The sequence below is a fragment of the Tachyglossus aculeatus genome, chromosome 17, assembly GCF_015852505.1.
Source record: "Tachyglossus aculeatus isolate mTacAcu1 chromosome 17, mTacAcu1.pri, whole genome shotgun sequence".
Taxonomy (NCBI): domain Eukaryota; kingdom Metazoa; phylum Chordata; class Mammalia; order Monotremata; family Tachyglossidae; genus Tachyglossus; species Tachyglossus aculeatus.
This window is the reverse complement of record NC_052082.1, coordinates 8143704-8166744: the sequence shown is the minus strand read 5'-3', so window position 1 is coordinate 8166744 and position 23041 is coordinate 8143704. Positions and strand designations below refer to the sequence as shown.

The window sequence follows — 23041 nt, the reverse complement described above, 5'->3', positions numbered from 1 at the left end:
AGTAAGCACTCAATAAATACAACTGACAGACAGTGAACACACGGGGAAACGATATCTTTTCCCTTTCCTTAGTTCTAAAGGTTTCTGATAATCCTCTCTTCTTCCAACGTCTTCTTTGGACATTTTGAAAAGCCACGGCTCTGCCTGGTCCTTTGGAAAACATAGGGCAGAGCACTGTTCTTCCTTAAACCTCTGGCCTTTCCCTCACCCCCTTTCCTGGTCTTTCTCCCTGGAGCTTTGTTCTTCGCTCACGTGTGACCTCCTTCGCTAGCGAGGGCGGCAGAGACAGACGAGTCAGAAGGTCATGGGTTCTAATCCCTGCTGCGCCACTTGTCTGCCGTGTGACCCTGGGCAAGTCACTTCACTTCTCTGTGCCTCAGTCGCCTCAATTGTTAAATGGGACAGGGACTGTGTCTAACAATAATAATAATGGCATTTATTAAGCGCTTACTCTGTGCAAAGCACTGTTCTAAGCGCTGGGGGGGGGCTACAAGGTGATCAGGTTGTCCCATGGGGGGCTCGCAGTCTTAATCCCCATTTTACAGATGAGGTAACTGAGGCCCAGAGAATCAATCAATCAATCGTATTTATTGAGCGCTTACTGTGTGCAGAGCAGTACAAGCTGGCAACATATACAGACAGTCCCTACCCAACAGTGGGTTCACAGTCTAGAAGGGGGAGACAGAGAACAAAACCAAACATACTAACAAAATAAAATAAATAGAATAGGTAGAAGTGAAGTGACTTGCCCAAAGTCACCCAGCTGACAATTGGCAGAGCTGGGATTTGAACCCACGACCTCTGACTCCAAAGCCCGGGCTCTTTCCACTGAGCCACGCTGCTTCTAGCCCGCTTTACTTGTATCCCACCCCGAGGCTTAGTATGGTGCCTGGCACATTATAAGTGCTTAACAAATGGCACAATTATTGCTATTCAGAGCACTGTGGACACACCCTGCTAGTCGCCCGCTTTGCTGCTGCTCAAAGGATCCTCAGACAAGGATGGGCTGGTGGGGGGCTGTGGGGGCTTCTAATTGCCCAGAGGCTTTGGACAGGACAATCAAGCCGACCCGGGAGGACAGCGCTCCTCTATCTAGCTTCAGCTACCCACGGTCCTTCTCTCTCCCCGACCCTGCCAGGGGAATCAACTAGGTGACTGGCCTGCAGGCTTTCACTTCACTAACCAACCACTGTTCTCCCCATCTTCAAAGTCCTACTGAAATCACATCTCCGCCGAGGAGCTTTCCCTGACGAACCCCTCACTTCCCCCCTCCTCCTCTCCCTCCCCTATGTTCCCCGCCCCCACCCCACAGCATCCACATCCTTCTACTTTCCCATTTCCTCCCTCTGGAATTTCTTTTACTCTTCACCTCCCCTTCTAGCCTGTAAACTCTCCTTGCAGGCAGGGGGCGGATCTACCGGCTCTACTGTATCGTACTGGCCCAAGCGCTTTGTTCGGCGCTCAATAAATACCATTGATTGATTGACTGATTGGAGATCGCAAATGGGGCGCGTGGCAAAGTCACTGTTCTGTACCTGGGAATCCAAGTCTTCCCCTTTCATGCAGAAATTAGCATCGATGACATTCAACCCTACTAACAGACCGGCAATGATGGCTCCTTCCTCCTCCATCATCAGCGCATTGGGTTCATAGAATTCACTGTGGGAACAAACAGGAGAGTCACATGACCAGCGCTTAGAACAGTGCTCTGCACATAGTAAGCGCTTAACAAATACCATCATCATCATCATTATTATTATTATTATTATTATGACCACTTCTAGACTGTGACCCCGTCGTTGGGTAGGGACTGTCTCTATAGGTTGCAGACTTGTACCTCCCAAGTGCTTAGTCCAGTGCTCTGCACACAGTAAGCGCTCAATAAATAGGATTTAATGAATGACCATTTTCGTCTAGGCACCTGGTTCTGTGACCTTTGGGCATTTGATATGCGCCCCACCCTCAGCCCCAAAGCACTTAAGCACACATCTAGAATGTGATCTCACTGAAGGCAGGGAATTTGTCTGTTTATAGTTATACTGTACTCTCCCAAGCACTTGGTACAGTGCTCTAAGCGCTCAATAAATAGGATCCAAAAAAAATTTCTGTAACATTTATTTATACTGTCTATGCTCCCAAATGCTTAGTATAATGCTCTGTGCACCACAAACACTCAATAAATACCACTGATGATGATGACCTCTCTAAGGCAGGGCTGGAAAGGCGGGTTGGAGGCCCATCTCTCCCCTGGAAGGGGAGGTAGCATGATCTAATGAAAAGAGCTCCAGCTGGCTCTGTCATCTTAGACAAGCCACTTTATAATAATAATAATGGCATTTGTTAAGCACTTACTATGTGCAAAGCACTGTTCTAAGCACTGGGGGGATACAAGGTGATCAGGTTGTCCCACGGGGGGCTCACAGTCTTAATCCCCGTTTTACAGCTGAGGGAACTGAGGCTCAGAGAAGTTAAGTGACTTGCCCAAGGTCACACAGCAGACATGTGGCAGGGCGGGATTCGAACCCATGACCTCTGACTCCAAAGCCCAGGCTCTTTCCACTGAGCCACGCCGCTTCTATCTTTATCTTTACCTTTCTAGGACTCAGTTTCCTCACCTATAAAATGAGGGAAGTGCTATCTCTCTCTCTCAGGTGTTTGTAAGGTCAAAGTGAGATATTTATTCATTCATTCAATCGTATTTATTGAGCGCTTACTGTGTGCACAGCACTGTACTAAGCATTTGGGAAGTCCAAGTTGGCAACATAAAGAGACGGTCCCTACCCAACAACGGGCTCAGAGTTTAGAAGGGGGAGACAGAAAGCAAAATGAAACATGTGGACAGATGTCAGAATGAATAGAAGTAAAGCTAGATGCACATCATTAACAAAATAGAATAGTAAATATGTACAAGTAAAAATAATAGAGTAATAAATCTGTACAAACATATATACAGGTGCTGTGGGGGGAAGGAGGTAGGGTGGGGGGGATGGGGAGGGGGAGAGAAAAAAGGGGGCTCAGTCTGGGAAGGCCTCCTGGAGGAGGTGAGCTCTCAGTAGGGAGGTGAGCTCATATCTAACAGATAAGATATACAACAAATCTGAGGAACTTAAGGCAGGGAAAATTCCACCCCCATTATCCATTGGAATGGAGGACAGAGCAACAGGGATGAGGAGAGTTTCAACATGCCCTTATTTTGGTTAAATGTTTCTCCAGAGCTGCTAGCCACCCCTGCTGATTCAATATTCACCTGATCTAAGCCGGCCAGTCATGGGAGTGGAAGGGCAGAAGGGGCAAGAACCAGGAAAACGAGCCCCTGAAGAAAGGAGAGGATCCAGGCTCCACGCTGCTACCCTGGATCCCGACCTCCGGAGGAGGAGGAGGAGGAGAAGGAGGAGAAAGAGAAGGGGCTCCTGCGGTTAATCCCCTTTCCGTTCTCCCAAGGGCCTCACAGGGAAGAATGAGTGCCCAAATCGGGTGCTCTGGGCTGTGCGGGAGGTGAGCACTTCTACAAACCCAGGCTCCCTCAGAGCTCTCCATCCGGGCTCGACGACAACGCCGAGATCCTCCTCCTTCTCAAGGTTCTGGAGGCCTGCTGGAAAGACACGGGCCCGCGGGCGGGCAGCGGGGTGGTCAGGACACCTTTAATCCTGGTTCTGACACTGACTTACTGCGCAACGTCAGGCTGGTCACAACCTCTCTGAGTCTCATCTCCTCACGTATAAAACGGCGGGGAGAGCCTTGATCTCCCCATCGCCTTAGACTGTGAGCCCCGTGTGGGACGGGGACTATGTCTGATGGGAGCATTTTGTACCTACCCTGGCGTGTAGTAAATACCATTACAAGAAAGAAAAGAGAGAAGAGGGGAGAAAGGAAATTGGGGGGGAAGAGAGAGAGCGAGAAAGAGAGGAGGAAGGGCGGGGGATGGCTTATATGGTCATGGGTTCAAATCCCGGCTCCGCCGCTTGTCAGCTGTGTGACTTTGGGCAAGTCACTTCACTTCTCTGTGCCTCAGTTACCTCATCTGTAAAATGGGGATTAAAACTGTGAGGCCCCCGTGGGACAACCTGATCACCTTGTAGCCTCCCCAGCGCTTAGAGCGGTGCTTTGCACATAGTAAGCGCTTAACAAATACCATTATTATTATTATATAGCTCCCCGGGATCAGACCCTCGGCCTTCTCTGTGTTCTGGATGTGCTGAGAGTATCTAGCTCAGACTCAGACCCCTCACCCTCACCTCAGGGCCTGCTCAGTGAGGTTAGCAGGCTTCTGTGACTTTGGAGAACCATTTTCCCACTTGATAATAATAATAATAATAATAATGGCATTTGTTAAGCGCCTACTATGTGCAAAGCACTGTTCTGAGCGCTGTTGACTGAGCCTTGCCCCTTGCTAAGCCAAGGGATTACACAACTGAAGCAGGGATGGGGCACGTTGGCCAGTGGGACAGGGGCCGGGGCAAAGAAGCTTGTACTTCCCAAGCGCTTAGTACAGTGCTCTGCACACAGTAAGCGCTCAACAAATACGATTGAATGAATGAATGAATGAATGAATGAATGAAAGTAGCTGGGAGGCGGGTGGGGGCGAGGCCCACGGGGTCAGGGATAGTGGTGCCAAGCAAGGAGCGAATGTCGGCGGCGGCACCGCCTCACCTGAGAAGTTCCTTTTTGTTGATCAGGGCTTTCATGTACTCAGAGAGCTTCTTCTGCATCAGGGCCAGGCGAAGCCATGCTCTTCCTCTGCCTACCGGCGTCCTGCCAAAAGGAAGAAATCAGATCGACCCAAATGCCGACAGACACACTGGATTACGACCGCGGGTCACCTGGACACCCCCTCCTCCGGCCAGGGGGGTTTTCTGGCCTCATCGATTACAGCCTGCCCTCAGAGGTGCTCGCTCCCCTCCCTGATTTTCCTGTCATTATCAATCGTATTTATTGAGCGCTTACTGTGTGCAGAGCACTGCACTAAGCCAGCTGGGATGCCGGCCTTTCCATTGATGGTGGGACTTAAAGCCCCTCGAGACTTTCCACTCCTAGCTATCAACTATCAACTCTGTTGGACTGTATTCTCTCAAGCACTTACTGTGGTGTTCCGCGCTTCATATGCACTCAGTAAATACCACTGATTGCTGCAGGGAGGGTCTTTCCACACTAAACCTCCATCCTGACACTGTCTCCCCCCATCCCAACCTCCCAGGTGCTCAATCCGCTCCCAACACCTCCAAACGAGGAGTGTGGGCTAGTGGATAGAGCCCGGGCCCTGGAGTCAGAAGGACCTGGGTTCTAATGCCAATTGTCAGCTGTGTGACTTTGGGCAAGTCACTTCACTTCTCTGGGCCTCAGTTCCCTCATCTGTAAAATGCGGATTAAGACTGCGAGCCCCCCGTGGGACAACCCGGTCCCCTTGTAACCTCCCCAGCACTTAGAACAGTGCTTTGCACAGAGTAAGCCCTTAATAAATGCCATTATAATTATTATTATTATTAATGCCGACTCCTCCACTTGTTTACTGTGTGACCTTGGGGCAAGTCACTTCACTTCTCTGTGCCTCAGTTCTCTCATCTGTAAAACGGGGATTAAGACGGTGAGCTCCATGTGGGACACGGGCTGTGGCCTATCTGATTAGCCTGTATCTGCCCCAGCACTTAGTACGGGGCTGGGCACGTAAATACCACCCCCGCCAAAAAACAAAAATATAACGAAAGAGCAAAGATTTGGATTCTAACCCTGGCTTTGCCCCTTGTTTGCTGGGTGACTTTGGGCAAATTCTCTGTGCCACAGATTCCTCATTGTACCACAGGAATTCCGTACCCGCCTTCCCTCCCCCTTAGACTGGAAGTCTAAGACCCTCCCACAAGTGGCTGGCCTCTGGTGTAAGACCCTCCGAGACCTGGCTGGCCTCCCCTCTGCTCTCTGGTGTCAGATCCTCCCAGACCTGGCTGGCCTCCCCTCAAATCTCCGGTGTAAGACCCTCCTGGACGCAGTGTCCGTCGCCCACTTGACGGCCCCACCCCCCGAGACCTGGGGTTGGGAACAGATGATGAGTGCACGGTGATGCTCTTGCTGAGACTCTCGAGTCCCCAAGGGCGGAGGGTGGAGGCCCTGTCTTTCCGGCAGACAATGTGACCAGCTGGGGCCTTGCCCGCTGCAGGGCCTCTGACTTGGTTGCTGACAATGTCTCCACTTCCTGTTCCCACTCGACTACCCCGGCTTCCTAGGTGGGAAGAGGGGGTGCAGGTTTTCACTTACTTAAGCCCCGGGAGGTCTTTGACACTGGCTGTTATCTCCCCTGCTTCGGGCACGAGCTTCTCCACCAGTTCCAGCGGCCCCCAGAAGGACTTATTTTGTCCCAGAAAAGTCTTCTTGGCTAGAGCAGGAGGAGGATGAGATATGTATATATGAGATATGAGACAGACAACAAAACATATTGGCAAAATAAATAGAATAACTATGTACAGATAAAGTAGAGTAATGGATACGTACAAACATATATACAGGTGCTGTGGGGAAGAAGGTAAGCGAGGGGGGGATGTTCCCAGACTGAGCCCCCTCTTTCCTCTCCCCCGCCTTGCCTCCTTCCCTTCCCCACAGCACCTGTATATATGTATATATGTTTGTACGGATTTATTATTCTATTTATTTATTTTACTTGTACACATCTATTCTATTTATTTTATTTTGTTAATATGTTTCGTTTTGTTCTCTGTCTCCCCCTTCTAGACTGTGAGCCCACTGTTGGGTAGGGACCGTCTCTAGATGTTGCCAACTTGGACTTCCCAAGCGCTTAGTACAGTGCTCTGCACACAGTAAGCGCTCAATAAATACGATTGATTGATTGATTGAGCCCACTGTTGGGTAGGGACCGTCTCTATCTGTTGCCAATCTGTACTTCCCAAGGGCTTAGTACAGCGCTCTGCACACAGTAAGTGCTCAATAAATACGATTGATTGATTGATGTATTTTAACTGGAACCATCAGGACCTTCCCAGGGAATCAGTTTATGCCGCAAGAGCCAGCCTCGCCTTTCTCTTTCTCTTCTCAACCCCATCTCACCCACCCCTTCTCTGCCCCTCTTCCCCCCTCCCCTTCCCTCTCCCTCTTCTCTCTCCCCCCGCACTTTCATTTTTCCTCTTTCCCCCTCTCTCTCCTTCCTCTTTCTCCTCTCTCTCTTCCCTTCCCCTGCCTCCCCTTGAACTGCAGATGCCTCCCAAGCCCCAGGCCAGCAATCGGACAGCGGACAGCCAGCCTCCCGCTCTCCCCTCAGCCTTCTGGGGCCTGGGGATAAATAAAGGCAACACCAGGCTCCATTCTGGACTGGCCACACTGCAGGAGGCGGGTGAGCTGGCGGCATAACCAGGGGTATCAGAAAAAATGGCAAAGTATCAGAAAAAACGGCAAAGTTCCTCAAATATTAACAGGTAGGACAGGTCCTGGTTCTCATCCAAGGCCTCTCTCCTCGCCCCACTCCACTCTCCCTGAGAATCAAGAACGGAAGAGGACCAGGCCTAGAAGGCAAATGTCTCTGGAGTCATCTGCTGGCCCCGGCCTCTCTGTTAAGCTGGGGACAGACATCAGCTTGGAGTTCCTGCATTCCCGCAAGGCCCAAAGGGAATCTCCCCCCAGGGGGAGAGAGGAAAGGATGAAATGGGTTGGGGGATGGAGAGTGAAAGAAACAGGGGGAGAGAGATGGGGAGTAAGGGAGAAAGACAGGATGAGAGAGGCTTCCTTATGTCATTCCTAAGGAGCGCGGTACCTTTCAAGCCATGCTTCAGGCAGTGCTCCATCACCACGAAGAACTGCTGGAGCGGTGCATAGTCGGAATCCAGTGTTCGACCCAGGTTCAGGGCCGACTCGATCAGCCCCTTGATGCTCAGCTTGGCCATGTTCATCAGGTTCATGCGCTCATTGGCCATGAGATAATTAGGATCTGCAGCCAGAAGAGACGGGGGAAGGACCCGGTTACCCAAGGGGACGTTTTATTTAAGACTGAGCACCGTAATCGCTTCACTGTTTTCGAGCAGGAGAATGCGAGGTTGATAACGGGCACCGAGGGCAATTAAGGGCCGCGGGGTGGGGGGGAGACTCTCAGGGAGAGATCTCGGTCCGGGCTGCGGGAGACAGGTAGGAGAGATGGAAAATGGAGTCTTTGGCCAGGGTCACAGCGACGGTAGGAACGCAAGAAGAAGCCTGACAGACTGAGCTTTGGATTTTCCCTTATAATAATAATAATAACAATAATAATGATGGCATTTGTTAGGCGCTTACTATGTGCAAAGCACTGTTCTAAGTGCTAGGGAGGATACAAGGTGATCACGTTGTCCCACGTGGGGCTCACAGTCTTCATCCCCATTTTACAGATGAGGTAACTGAGGCCCAGAGAAGTGAAGTGACTTGCCCAAAGTCACACAGCTGACAAGCGGTGGAGCCGGGATTTGAACCCATGACCTCTGACTCCAAAGCCCGGGCTCTTTCCACTGAGCCACGCTGCTTCTCTAAAATATAAATAATAATAATGATGGCATTTATTAAGCACTTACTATGTGCAAAGCACTGTACTAAGAGCTGGGGAGGTTACAAGGTGATCAGGTTGTCCCATGGGGGGCTCACAGTGTTCATCTCCATTTTGCAGAGGAGGTAATTGAGGCCCAGAGATGTTACATGACTTGCCCAAAGTCACACAGCTGACACGTGGCGGAGCCGGGATTTGAACCCATGACCTCTGACTCCAAAGCCCGGGCTCTTTCCACTGAGTCACGCTGCTTCTCTAATGCTCACGGATGTAGCCGACTCTTGGCTTTCTGGCTTGCTGAGAGGCAGTCACACGCCTAACTGATCTGCTAAGTCCCCAGCTGAAAATACCCAATTCCCAACCTTTTCTACTTAGAGGACTCCCCTCTTTCTCGTCCAACCTGATTCGCTTGTATCTACCCCGGCGCTCATTCAGTCAGTCAATCAATCATATTTCTTGAGCGCTTACTGTGTGCAGACCACTGTACTAAGCGCTTGGGAGAGTACAATATAATATTATAATGGACGCAGTCCCTGCCCGTAACAAGCTTACAGTCTAGAGGGGGAGGCAGATATTAATATAAATAAATTACAGAAAGGGACAGATTACAGATAGAGAAGCAGCGTGGCTCTGGAAAGAGCCCGGGCTTTGGAGTCAGAGGTCATGGGTTCAAATCCCGGCTCCGCCAATTGCCAGCTGTGTGACTTTGGGCTTCACTTCACTGGGCCTCAGTTCCCTCAGCTGTAAAATGGGGATTAAGACAGTGAGCCCCACGTGGGAAAACCTGATCACCTTGTAACCTCCCAAGCGCTTAGAACAGTGCTTTGCACATAGTAAGCGCTTAATGCCATTATTATTATTGTAAGTGTTGGGGGGCTGGTTGGGCTGGGGAAAAAAGGGAGCAAGTCAGGGTGACGCAGAAGGGAGCTGAAGAAAAGGAAAAGAGGGCTTAGTGTCAGGCACATATTCATTCACTCATTCATTCAATCGTATGTATTGAGTGCTTACTGTGTGCAGAGCACTGTACTAAGCGCTTGGGAAGTACGAGTTGGTGACATATAGAGACGGTCCCTACCCAACAACGGGCTCACAGTCTAGAAGGGGGAGACAGACAACAAAACAAAACATGTGGACAGGTGTCAAGTCGTCAGAATAAATAGAATTAAAGCTAAATGCACATCATTAACAAAATAAATAGAATAGTAAATATGTACAAGTAAAATAGAGTAGTAACTTAATACCATAACAAAAGAGCAAGATTAACTGATTTGCCTTCCCTCTCATTCATTCATTCAATTGTATTTATTGAGTGCTTACTGTGTGCAGAGCACTGTACTAAGCGCTTGGGAAGTACAAGTTGGTGACATATAGAGACGGTCCCTACCCAACAACGGGCTCACAGTCTAGAAGGGGGAGACAGACAACAAAACAAAACATGTGGACAGGTGTCAAGTCGTCAGAATAAGTAGAATTAAAGCTAAATGCACATCATTAACAAAATAAATAGAATAGTAAATATGTAATCCTATTGCACTCTTTCCACTGAGCCACGCTGCTTCTCTATGTGCCAGGCACTGTACTAAACACTAAGCAGACACAAGAGAACCAGGTAGGACATAGTCCCTGTCCCACATGGAGCTCACAGTCTTAATCCCAATTTTACAGATGAGGTGACTAAGGTATAGCAAAGTTGGGTGACTGGCCCAAGATCATCTAGCAGACAGATGGGGAAGTCAGGATTAGAAACTAGTTTATTCATTCATTCATTCAATCATATTTATTGAGCGCTTACTGTGTGCAGAGCACTGTACTAAGCGCTTGGGAAGTACAAGTTGGCAACATATAGAGATGGTCCCTACCCAACAGCCGACCTCCAGGCCCATAACTCTATTCCCAATAAAATAGAGTAATAACTTACCAAATACCATAACAAAAGAGCAAGATTAACCGATTTGCCTTCCCTCTCCTGTCCCTCCCACTCTATTGGGGGGGTAAGACAGGGAAAGAGGGAGGAAGAGGAGGAGGAAGAGGGATAAGGGAGTCAGGACAATGCATAAAGCAAAGCAAAACGTTGCGATTTGTCTGTAGCAGAAGCCGAGTCTCTCTGCCTTGGCGGCGGCTGTGACAGCTTCTGGCGGAGGGCTCTGCTCGGCCGGGGCGGTGGGAGAACGCTTTTCTTTCATTTCCCCCTCAACTCGGTAGAAACCCAAACTGTCTGGGTATCAGGGGTCTGCGGTTTGCTTTGCCACTTGGGGCCTCGTCCAATAACCGGTTTCTCTTTCCCGCATCTTAGCCCGGCTGCTGGCCACGAAGGGCGGTGGCCAGTGATCCACTTCATTCATTCATTCATTCATTCAATCGTATTTATTGAGCGCTTACTGTGTGCACAGCACTGGACTAAGCGCTTGGGAAGTCCAAGTTGGCAACATATAGAGACGGTCCCTACCCAACAACAGCTCACAGTCTAGAAGGGGGAGACAGACAACAAAATAAAACATATTAACGTCGCTCTGGTCTGCTCAGCTCGTTTTCCGGAGCGCATCTGGGTGGAGAAGCCTCCTCCAGAGGTCACACGACGCGTTTACCCGAGAGAGAAACCGACGCTGGAAGGTGAAAATGGGAATCGCGACGTTCCTCGGCTCTGCAAATGGAATCCCGTGTTTCCAGGCTGGAGGTCCAGCTCCCTGCCTCCTGGCGACACGGTGTGTGCTTTTTCCTAACAGTTTTCCGGTGTTGGAGGCCTCCCCGACTCTCCCCTGGCAACTGAGACCATTAGGAGGTTCTTCCTTTCAACCGAAGTTCACATGTGTGTGTACACCCATATACACACAAACACACACATACACACACTCTATACACCCAGTTCTTCAAGGGAGATGCTCTTGGAAACCTTACGTTAAGAACAATCAATCAATCAGTGGTATTTATTGACCACTCACTGTGAGCAGAGCACTGTTCTAAACACTCAGGAGAGTCCATTCATTCATTCATTCAATCGTATTTATTGAGTGCTTACTATGTGCACAGCACTGTACTAAGCGCTTGGGAAGTACTAGTTGCAACACGACAGAGTTGGTAGACGTGGTCCCTGCCCATAAGGACTCTAGTTTCCGTTGTGATAATAATAATAATAATAATGGCATTTGTTAAGCACTTACTACGTGCAAAGCACTGTTCTAAGCACTGGGGAGGATACAAGGTGATCACGTTGTCCCACGGGGGGCTTCCAGTCTTAATCCCCATTTTCCAGATGAGGGAACTGAGGACCAGAGAAGTGAAGTGACTTACCCAAAGTCACACAGCTGACAGTTGGAGGAACTGGGATTAGAACCCACGACCTCTGACTCCCAAACCCAGGCTTTTTCCACTAGGCCATGCTGCTTCTCTGATGTCATCAGCCTAGTGGAAAGACAGCCTGGGCTGATGGGGTCACTCATTCAATCATATTTACTGAGCACTTACTGTGTGCAGAGCACTGTACTATGCGTTTGGGAGAGGACAATACAACAGTAACACATTCCCTGCCCACATCGAGCTTCAGGAGACCTGGATTCTAGTCTCAGATCTGCCGCCGGTCAGCTGGGTGACCTCGGGTGAGTCACTCAAAATTTGTGCCTCTGTTTCCCCATTTGTAAAATGGGGACGACCCCATTTTAGTTTTGGATTGGGAATTTGAATTTGTCAATTTGTACTTCCCAAGCGCTTAGTACAGTGCTCTGCACATAGTAAGCGCTCAATAAATACGATTGATGATGATGACGATGAGCCCCACGTGGGCCAGGGGCTGGATGTGACAGGCCCATCTTGTGCTGAGCATCTACTAAAGGCTCACTAAACCCCAACAGTGCTTCGCACGTAGTAAGCGCTTAATTAATAGCATGGAAAGAGCCCGGGCTTTGGAGTCAGAGGTCATTGGTTCAAATCCCGGCTCTGCCACTTGTCAGCCGTGTGACTCTGGGCAAGTCACTTCACTTCTCCGGGCCTCAGTTACCTCATCTGTAAAATGGGGATTAAGACTGTGAGCCCTACATGGGACAACCCTATCACCTTGTAAATGCCCCAGCGCTTAGAACAGTGCTTTGCACATAGTAAGCGCTTAATAAATGCCATTATTATTATTATTATAAATGCCATTATTATTATTATTATGCTGAACATTCATAACCAACCCAGAAGCCCTAACATAATGAACCACAACCAGCCTGATACAGACTGCGGCCGGCCACCTGGACAAAAGTCCCCGAATTTCACCGTTTGGTATTCCACTGAAAAGAGCTTGCTCCCTCACACCAGCTAGAGAAAATGGCCAGCTGTCCCCACCAGGGAAGGAGCCTCCCGGGGGGACTGAAGGGTTTTTGCCTGATTAGGATTGTTGAGACTAACATCTGTGGGCAATTTTCAAAGCTGGGCACTGAGCTCTGAGGTGATTACTTGAAACTCAATTAAGGTTCGGCTCCTTAGCCCCTGAAGGAGTCAGTGAGGCAAACGGTGAGGGCAGACAAAAGAAAAATGAGAATGGAATCAGAGCCCACTCCTCTCTAAGGTCAAGAGGTGATCTTCCGCCTGGCTGCCCACAATGGCCTCTACTCTGCCCTCTTTGACCTCCCAGCTGCTGCTTTTGACCCTGTGGACCCCTCTGCCCTCCTTAAAACCCTGTTAATAATAATAATAATGGCATTTATTAAGCGCTTACTATGTGCAAAGCCCTGTTCTAAGTGCTGGGGAGGTTATAAGGTGATCAGGCTGTCCCACTGGAGGCTCACAGTCTTCATCCCCATTTTACAGATGAGGTCACTGAGGCACAGAAAAGTTAAGTGACTTGCAGTCATGCAGTTGACAACTGGCGGAGCCGGGATTTGAACCCATGACCTCTGACTCCAAAGCCCGGGCTCTTTCCACTGAGCCACTCTGCTTCTCAGTTGCCATTATTGTTGTCTGTCTGGGGCCTCCTTCTCTGTTATCCTCACGTTCTGGATAATGCGGTTATTAAGAGTTATAATCTCCCCCTCCCGATGAGTCTCAAACGAACAGTAATGCTACTTACAGCCAAGAATGTCCCCACCAAGTTGAGAAGACTTCAGCACCACTCAATCAATCGTATTTATTGAGCGCTTACTGTGTGCAGAGCACTGTACTATGCGCTTGGGAAGTACAAGTTGGCAACATATAGAGACAGTCCCTACCCAACAGTGGGCTCACAGTCTAAAAGATCAGGAGCAAGTCAGAGGTCACTGTTCTGTGCATAATAATAATTGTGGTATTTAAGTGTCAAGCACTGTACTAAGCACTGGGGTAGATATCAAGTAATCTGGTCCCACATGGGGCTCACTAAGTAGGAGGATGAACAGGTAGTGGATCCCCATTTTGCAGATGAGGGAACTGAGGCGCAGAGAAGTGACTCGCCCAAGGTCACACAACAGGTCAGTGGCAGAGCCAGAATTAGAACCCAGGTCCTCTGACTCCCAAACCCAAGCTCCTTCCACTAGGCCACGTGGTTTCTACGCATGTATGTTTGTAAAAGTCCAACCATTTTCCCCTCAATCAATCAAGCAAGCAATCGTATTTATTGAGCGCTTACTGTGTGCAGAGCACTGTACTAAGCGCTTGGGAAGTACAAGTTGGCAACATATAGAGACGGTCCCTACCCAACAGTGGGCTCACAGTCCAGAAGGACTAATCTAATACATACTAATATCTAATACATCTAACTAATCTAATACATACTGACTTCACCCTTGGGGAAAAGTCTGCTCTCCAGATCTTAGTAATTGTAATGATGATGGTAATAATGAAAATAACTGTAGCATTTATTAAGCATTTACTATGTACCTTGCAAGCACTGTGCTAAGCACCAAGGTAGACACAAGATTAAGCAGTCCTTGCCCCTTGCCCTACACGGGGTTCACAGTCAAAGGTAGAGGGAGAACGGGTATTGAATCCCCATTTTACGCCAAAGGAGGCACAGAGAAGTTAAGAGACTGGCCCAGGGTCACACAGCAGACAAGGCCACGCCACTTCTTTAAGGAACGAAGGGAGAAACAAGACCGAATCCAAACAATAAGAACGATCGGCCAGGCCAGGACATCAAATGGACGCAACTTGGATCGAGTCAATGTTTCGTTGGCATTTTCCTTTTTCCTTGATTGGATTGTCAGAGTACACAGCACATCAGAGCTGCCCCCTTTACTTCCACCCAGACCCCGGGGTGAATCAGTGGTGGATAACGCATGGGCTTGGGAGACAGAAGGACCTGGATTCGAATCCCATCGCCGTCACTTGTCTGCTCTGTGATCTTAGGTAAGTCACTCTACTGCTCTGGACCTCAGTTCCCTCATCTGCAAAATGGGAATTAAGACTGTGAGCCTCATGTGGGGTACGTACTGATTAGCTTGTGTACAATGCCTGGCATATAGTATGCACTTAACGAAATGGCCTGAGCATTTCATTCATTCATTCAATCGTATTTATTGAGCGCTTACTGTGTGCAGAGCACTGAACTAAGCGCTTGGGAAGTCCAAGTTGGCAACATATAGAGATGGTCCCTACCCAACAGTGGGCTCACAGTCTAGAAGGGGGAGACAGAGAACGAAACAAAACATTTAAACAAAATAAAAGGATTTTATTTTGTTAATATGTTTTGAGCCGGCACAGGGGAGTGATAAATGCATGGGTTCTAATCCCAGCTCTGCCTCTTGTAAACTGTGTGACTTTGGGCATGACACTTCCCTTCTCCGTGTCTCGGCTACCTCAATTTAAAATGGGCATTTTGACTTTGAGGCCTGTGTGGGACAGGGCCAGTATCCGACCATATGAGAATCCTACCGTACGAGAAGACCTTGGGAGTCAGAGGTCGCAGGTTCTAATCCCAGCTCTGCCGCTTGTCAGCTGAGTGACCTTGGGTGAGACACTTAACATCTCTGTGCCTCAGTTACCTCATCTGTAAAATGGGGATGAGGACTGTGAGCCCCACGTGGCACAACCTGATTCCCTTGTATCTACCTCAGTGCTTAGAACAGTGCCTGGCACACAGTAAGCGCTTAACAAATACCAACATTATTATTCTAATACCTATTATAAGCCTATTATAAGCATTATAATAATACCTATTATAAGTGCAAGCGCTTAGTACAGTGCTCTGCACACAGTAAGCGCTCAAAAAATATGATTGAATGAATTGAATGAATATTAGCTTGTATCTTCCCAGGCCTTTAGTACAGAGCCAGGCATCTAGTAAGCGCTTAACAAATACCAACATTATTATTATAATACCTATTATAAGCCTATTATAAGTATTATAATAATACCTACTATAAGTGCAAGCGCTTAGTACAGTGCTCTGCACACAGTAAGCGCTCGGTAAATACGATTGAATGAATTGAATGAATATTAGCTTGTATCTTCCTAGGCCTTTAGTACAGAGCCAGGCACCTAGTAAACGCTTAACAAATACCAACATTATTATTATAATACTTATTATAAGCCTATTATAAGTATTATAATAATACCTAAGTGCAAGTGCTTAGTACAGTGCTCTGCACACAGTAAGCGCTCAATAAATACGATTGAATGAATTGAATGAATATTAGCTTGTATCTTCCGAGGCCTTTAATACAGAGCCAGGCACCTAGTAAGTGCTTAACAAATACCAACATTATTATTATAATACCTATTATAAGCCTATCATAAGCATTATAATAATACCTATTATAAGTGCAAGTGCTTAGTACAGTGCTCTGCACACAGTAAGCGCTCAATAAATATGACTGAATGAATTGAATGAATATTAGCTTGTATCTTCCCAGGCCTCTAGTACAGAGCCAAGCACCTAGTAAGCGCTTAACAAATACCAACATTATTATTATAATACCTATTATAAGCCTATTATAAGTATTATAATAATACCTAATATAAGTGCAAGTGCTTAGTACAGTGCTCTGCACACAGTAAGTGCTCAATAAATATGATTGAATGAACTGAATGAATATTAGCTTGTATCTTCCCAGGCCTTTAGTACAGAGCCAGGCACCTAGTAAGCGCTTAACATAGTAAGCGCTTAACAAATGCCATGATTATTATTATTATTATTAACAAATACCAACATTATTATTATAATACCTATTAGCTTCTATCTTCCCAGGCCTTTAGTACAGAGCCAGGCACCTAGTAAAGCACTTAAATACCAACATTATTATTATAATACCTATTAGCTTGTATCTTCCCAGGCCTTTAGTACGGAGCCAGTCACCTAGTAACAAATGCCATTAAAAAAAACAAAACAGTCCCCCTCTAAGGAAAGGCAGTGTCCCCTGAAGGAATAATTTTCAGGAGAAGGAAAGGCAATGGGCTGAAAGGCGGCTAGGCCGAGAGGGATGAAGAGAGGGACTGTTGGCCAAATTTAGGTTTAGGGCAGGTGGGAAGCTGGACAGTCATACCAGGTCCTAGGCTCCTTCACAAGGCCTTGTAGCGCTTTTCTACAGAAGGAGAGGCTGGAAAGGGATTGAATTTTCCACTCTTGGCTTTCCCACTGACTCCCCACTGGCCTCTAGACAAAGGACAGGTTCCTCAAGCTTGCCCTCAGGGAAGACCTTGCTATTTTTTTTTTTAAAACCTCCTGGATGACAGATGCCCCATGTGGGACAGGGACTGTGTCTAACCCGGTTAGCTTGTATCTACCCCAGTGCTTAGCACATAGTAAGCACTTAAAAAACACCACAATTATTATTATTAGTATTACTAGCCTTACTGGGGATTGATCACTGTTAGGAGATTCTCGTCTGTGTCACCATGACATGCTCCCTTTTGCTCGTCACACTTCTCCCCACCCCACAGCACTTATGTATGTATATATAATTCTATTTATTTATACTGATGCCTGTTTACTTGTATTGCTGTCTGTCTCCCCACCTCTAGACTGTGAACCCGCTGTTGGCAGGGATTGTCTCTATTGTTGTATTGTACTTTCCAAGCACTTAGTACGGTGCCCTGTACATAGTAAGTGCTCAATAAATACAACTGAATGAACAAGCTTGTCTGTTTCAAATTGTTACACTTCTCAGCTGTTACTCATAATAATAATATTAACTATTAATAATACTAATTGTGGCATTTGTTCTTTCTATGTCTACTAAGCTCTGGGATAGATACAAGTGAATCAGGTTGGATACAGTCCATGACCCATAAAGGGTTCACAGTCTTCATCCCCATTTTCCAGATGAAGTTCCTGAGGCACAAAAAAGTTCAGTGACTTGCCCAAGGTCACACAGTAGACATGTAATAATAATGATAATAATGATGATGGCATTTATTAAGCGCTTACTATGTGCAAAGCACAGTTGTCAGCGCTGGGGAGGTTACAAGGTGATCAGGTTGTCCCACGGGGGCTCACAGTCTTCATCCCCATTTTCCAGATGAGGGAACTGAGGCCCAGAGAAGTGAAGTGACTTGCCCAAAGTCACACAGCTGACAGTTGGCGGAGCCGGGATTTGAACCCATGACCTCTGACTCCAAAGACCGGGCTCTGTCCACTGAGCCACGCTGCTTCTCATGTGGGCAGAATCGGGAGGAGAACCCACACATCCTTCTGACCCCCAGGCCTGTGCTCTATCCAGTAGGCCACGCTGCTTCTGCACGGGAATTGGATCCTAATCATTACCAAATAAAATTTAAACAACTCACAAAACATCTGATCACTTTTAATATCAGAGGCACCGCGGGCAACGAGAGAGATTTCCGATCGAAACAAACTAGATGCTTGCCCGACTGCTTCATGCATGTTTTCTGGGAAACCCTGGAGAATCGTCTTGATCATTTTAAACGCGGGCAGTGACTGACTTGGGAAATCCAGGGGACCCAGGGGGGAGAGACGGCTCTTTAGTGACTTTATTTCTAACCAGAGCCTTGACGACAGTAGATATTAAACTCTAGAGAGGCGGATCCTGCGTAAAGACAGACATACGTGCTTACTGCTCCAGTTACAGACCTCCTTTGGAAGGGAGCTTAAAAAAGTGGAACTTCCTCTTAGAGAGACCGTCAAAACGCCAGTTAGAAAAGGAAAGTAGCAGCTGAAATATGTCGGGGTGGCACGCACCTTCGGTATCATCACGCATTTGCTCCACCAAATCTGTCAAATCCTCCCAAGAGTCTTTGCCAACAGCAAAAAGAAAGGAAAAGAGAGATAAAATGTCATGCCAGCCATGATCCAAAGAAAAGAGGTTTTCTTTTAAAAAAGAAATCAAGATCGCAAAAGGGATAACCGAAAGGGGGATTTCTGCAACTCAAACTCGTCCGCCAGCGGAGGATTTGCTTGCACAGGATTGACTCGTACGTTTATTTCGCGAACGTTTATTAAAGACCAGGGAAGCGGCAAGGTCTAGTGGACAGAGCACGGGCTTGGGCATTCGAAGGATTTGGGTTCTAGTCCCGGACCCGCCACTTGTCTGCTGTGGGGCCTTGGGCAAGTCACTTCACTTCTCTGGGCCTCAGTTAGCTCACCTGTGAGACACGGATTAAAATCGTGGGCCCCAAGTGGGACACGGACTGCATCCAACCTTTTAGACTGTGAGCCCACTACTGGGTAGGGACTGTCTCTATATGTTGCCAACTTGTACTTCCCAAGCGCTTAGTACAGTGCTCTGCACACAGTAAGTGCTCAATAAATACGATTGATGATGATTGATGATGATTAACTTTCATCTAGCCCAGTGCTCCCCCTCTCAGGGTTGCACCTGGAGAGTTTCCAGTCCTCTACCAGTCTTGGCTACGGGAGGGAGAGTCAAGCGGAGGCCCGTCCATTCTATTCCTAGCTTGGCCAGCGGCTAGCGAGTGAAAGGCCATCTGCTTACAAGGCAAAACTCATCCACGCTGGGCAGCAGCGGCCTGGGAGAGAGTCGAGGACGGAGACTCAAGTTTACTGCCCAGAAGGCGGCAATGGGAAACCGTTTCCGGATTTTTACCAAGAAAACTCTACAGATCCACTAGCAGAAAGATTGCAGATGGAGAGCGTGGTGTTGCTATGCGTCAGAAATGACTCGACGGCTTAAGACAGAACAAGGCCAGTGCTTAGTACAGTGCCTGGCATATAGTAAGCGCTTAACAAATACTATAAGCAGCGTGGCTCAGTGGAAATGATGATGACGATGATGGCATTTGTTAAGCGCTTACTATGTGCAGAGCACTGTTCTAAGCGCTGGGGGGGGGATACAAGCTGATCAAGTTGTCCCACGGGGGGCTCACAGTCTTCATCCCTATTTTACAGATGGGTAACCGAGGCCCAGAGAAATGAAGTGACTTGCCCACAGTCACACAACTGACAAGTGGCGGAGCTGGGATTTGAACCCATGACCTCTGACTCCAAAGCCCGTGCTCTTACTGAGCCAGAGTCAGAGTCACGGGTTCAAATCCCAGCCCTGCCACTTGTCAGCTGTGTGACTTTGGGCAAGTCAGTTCACTTCTCTGGGCCTCAGTTCCCTCATCTGTAAAATGGGGATGAAGACTGTGAGCCCCACGTGGGACAACCTCATCACCTTGTAACCTCCCCAGCGCTTAGAACAGTGCTTTGCACATAGTAAGCACTTAATAAATGCCATTATTATTATTATAAAAAAAAGAGAGAGAGAAAAGTTACTTGGAGCCCAGTATATCTATGGTCGAGGGGAGCAAGTGCCAGACTGAAAACCAGAACGAGGGTTCCGCCAATGACCCACAGAGTCTCCTTGGGCAAGTCCCTTAACTTATCTTTGCACCGTACTCTTCCAAGCGCTTCATACAGTGCTCTGCCCACAGTTAAGTCCTCAATAAATATGACTGATTGATTCTCTGGGTCTCAGCTTCCTCATCTGTAAAATGCTTGGCGCACAATAAGCTCTGAAGTCATTCAATTGTATTTATTGAGCGCTTACCATGTGCAGAGCACTGTACTAAGCACTTGGGAAGTACAAGTTGGCAACATATAGAGACGGTCCCTACCCAACTGAATAAATACCATCACCATTACTATTACAGCTAGTCGTGCTGTTTTACCTAAGATCAAGGTAGCGGAAAGATGATTGTTCATATTAATTGGCCCCCAAACCCCTTCACATGAGTTTGTCCAAGCATTCCCCGTTAGTTTTGTTCTGAGTTTTAGGGGAAAAAAAAGATTTTTTTAAAAAAGCACCAACAGATTTTTGCCTAGCCTTGGTTCTGAGATGGACTGGCTCAGATAGCTGCTTGGACAATCAGTTTTTTACTATATTTTCACAAAATTTCAACTACAAGGAAAAACTGTACTTATCTTCAAAATAAAATCAAAGCAGATACAAGAGGGCTTTTGAGTGAAATAATAGCAGATGAGGTTGTGAACTCTAGACGACTTTAGCCTCACAAAACTGTAGTTTTTTGTCTCTGTCCTCACTGGGGAGAAAACTGAGCTGCCTTTGATGTGTAAGTCAAATACTCTGACACACCCTACTAAATGACTGTGGTATCTGTTATGCGCTCACTTTGTGCCAAGCACTGTACCAAGCTCTGACGTAAAGATGAGATAATCATATCAGCCACAGCCCTTGTCCCACAGGGGGTTCACACTCCAAGTAGGAGGGAGAACAGATATTGAATCTCCATTTTACAGAGGAGGGACCTGAGGCCCAGAGAGGTGAGATTAGCTCACGGTCACACAGCACCCAAATCAATCAATCAATCAATCATATTTATTGAGCGCTTACTGTGTGCAGAGCAATGGCAAAGCTGGGATTAAAACCCAGGTCCTCTGACTCCTAGGCTTGGGCACTTTCCATTAGGCCACCTGTTTCCTTAATAATAATAATAATAATAATAATGGTATTTGTTAATAATAATAATAGTAATAATGGCATTTATTAAGTGCTTACTATGTGCAAAGCACTGTTCTAAGCACTGGGGAGGTTACAAGGTGATCAGGTTGTCCCATGTGGGGCTCACAATCTTCACCCCCATTTTACAGATGAGGTAACTGAGGCCCAGAGAAGTTAAGTGACTTGCCCAAAGTCACACAGCTGACAGTTGGCAGAGCTGAGATTTGAACCATGACCTCTGACTCCAAAGCCCAGGCTCTTCCCACTGAGCCACGCTGCTTAAAGACCTCTTTGCTGGAAAAAAAAATGAGAAAGGAAATGACATCTTGCTGATGATGGAGAGAGACTCAGTGACCACAGTGATCTAACGATGTCAGGTTCCGTTGGCCCCGACCCACCCGGGGTTGGATTGTATCACGGCTGAAAAGAAGGAAACCCTGATCGTCTCCCCTATTTCTTAATTTGGTGCTTTCTGTCCTGTAGTATTTCTCCCCAGGAGGCACGCGAGAAACAGAGGGGGAATGAAAATGACAGAAAATGTGACAGTTATTTTCACGCCTCAGGGAGTCGGTTTCCCAGCACGTTGACCTCTAAGGATATTTTTAGGCCACCGGCATCATTAAAACGTGAGACCTTCCAAATGTAGCACTGAGTTGTTCGGACGTGGCCAGTTCAGTTTCCCTGTGTCCTCCTAGGGTTCTAGGTACCAAAGAGATCCCACGACCCCAGCCCAAAGGCAGGAGAGAGGGCTCCTCTCTGGCCCCGCTAATTGGTCACTGGTCTGAAATAACCCCACTCCCGTGGACGCGAGAAGAGTCACTTGCTTGCAAGCGAGTCTCTTGGCTTCCGTGGTCTCATTTCCCACTGGCCAACTTTGTTTCCATTTTCTCATCGGAAAACGGCATGTTATCTTGAACGCAGCCATGGTAGATTGTGAGCCTCCTGAGGGACGGGAACGGCACCTAATTCCCCAGCTGTGTGTTCTCTCCCACCGCTCAATACAGTGCTCTGCGCAGGGTCAGCGCTTAATGAATGCTATCACTACTACTAGCATTCAAGGGGACTGCCACAATTCTCTGCTGCGGCTGACTGATCTGTCACTGGCTTGCCTCTGGACAGGCTGTAAGCTCATCCTTTAGATTGTAAGCTCGCTGTGGGCAGGGAATGGGTCTGTTATATTGTACTCTCCCAAGTGTTTAATACAGTGCTCTGTAAGTGCTCAATTAATATGACAATGACTGATGGTCTATAAACTCCTTGAAGACAAGGCTACTAACTCTACTGGATTATTCTCTCCCAAGCGCTAAGTACAGTGCCCGCCCCTGACAGTAGACTGTAATCCATCAATGGTTGCCAACTTGTACTTCCAACTTGTACTTCCAAAGCGCTTAGTACAGTGCTCTGCATACAGTAAGCGCTCAATAAATATGACTGAATGAATGAACGGTATTTATTCAGTGCTTACCGTGTGCAATGAACTGTGCCAAGCGCGAGAGAATTCAATACAACGGAGCTGGTAGACACACTCCCTGCCCACGATGAATTTACAATGTAGAGAGGGAGACAGGCATTAATAAAAAAAAGTGACTAGCTGAAGTTATTCAGCAGAAAATGCAGCATTTAAACAGCTAGTTTGAAAAACGTTGAGGAATACAGTAGCTTTAATTGGCTGTTTAAGGAAGAAAGAATAAAGAACCGTAAATGAAGTTTGATGGTTCTATACAAG

At 47.5% G+C, this 23041-nt stretch overlaps 1 protein-coding gene across 6 annotated transcripts in view; it reads right to left on the bottom strand.

Annotated features, from left to right (window-relative positions):
* Nucleotides 1–23041, bottom strand: part of RUFY3 (RUN and FYVE domain containing 3) — an 86502-nt gene that overhangs the window by 25554 nt on the left and 37907 nt on the right. For 3 of the 6 annotated variants that reach the window (XR_005454668.1, XM_038759457.1, XM_038759461.1), the window contains exons 2-6: nt 18594–18647; nt 7751–7924; nt 6247–6364; nt 4651–4752; nt 1536–1659 (exon numbers count right to left, since the gene is read on the bottom strand). Coding sequence is in view for 5 of the 6 variants with exons in the window: in XM_038759457.1 (XP_038615385.1) it covers nt 1536–1659; nt 4651–4752; nt 6247–6364; nt 7751–7924; nt 18594–18647 (572 nt within the window). In the remaining variant the exon portion in view is untranslated. The remainder of the gene's footprint in view (nt 1–1535; nt 1660–4650; nt 4753–6246; nt 6365–7750; nt 7925–18593; nt 18648–23041) is intronic. The other 3 variants (XM_038759460.1, XM_038759459.1, XM_038759462.1) reach the window with 1 other exon arrangement.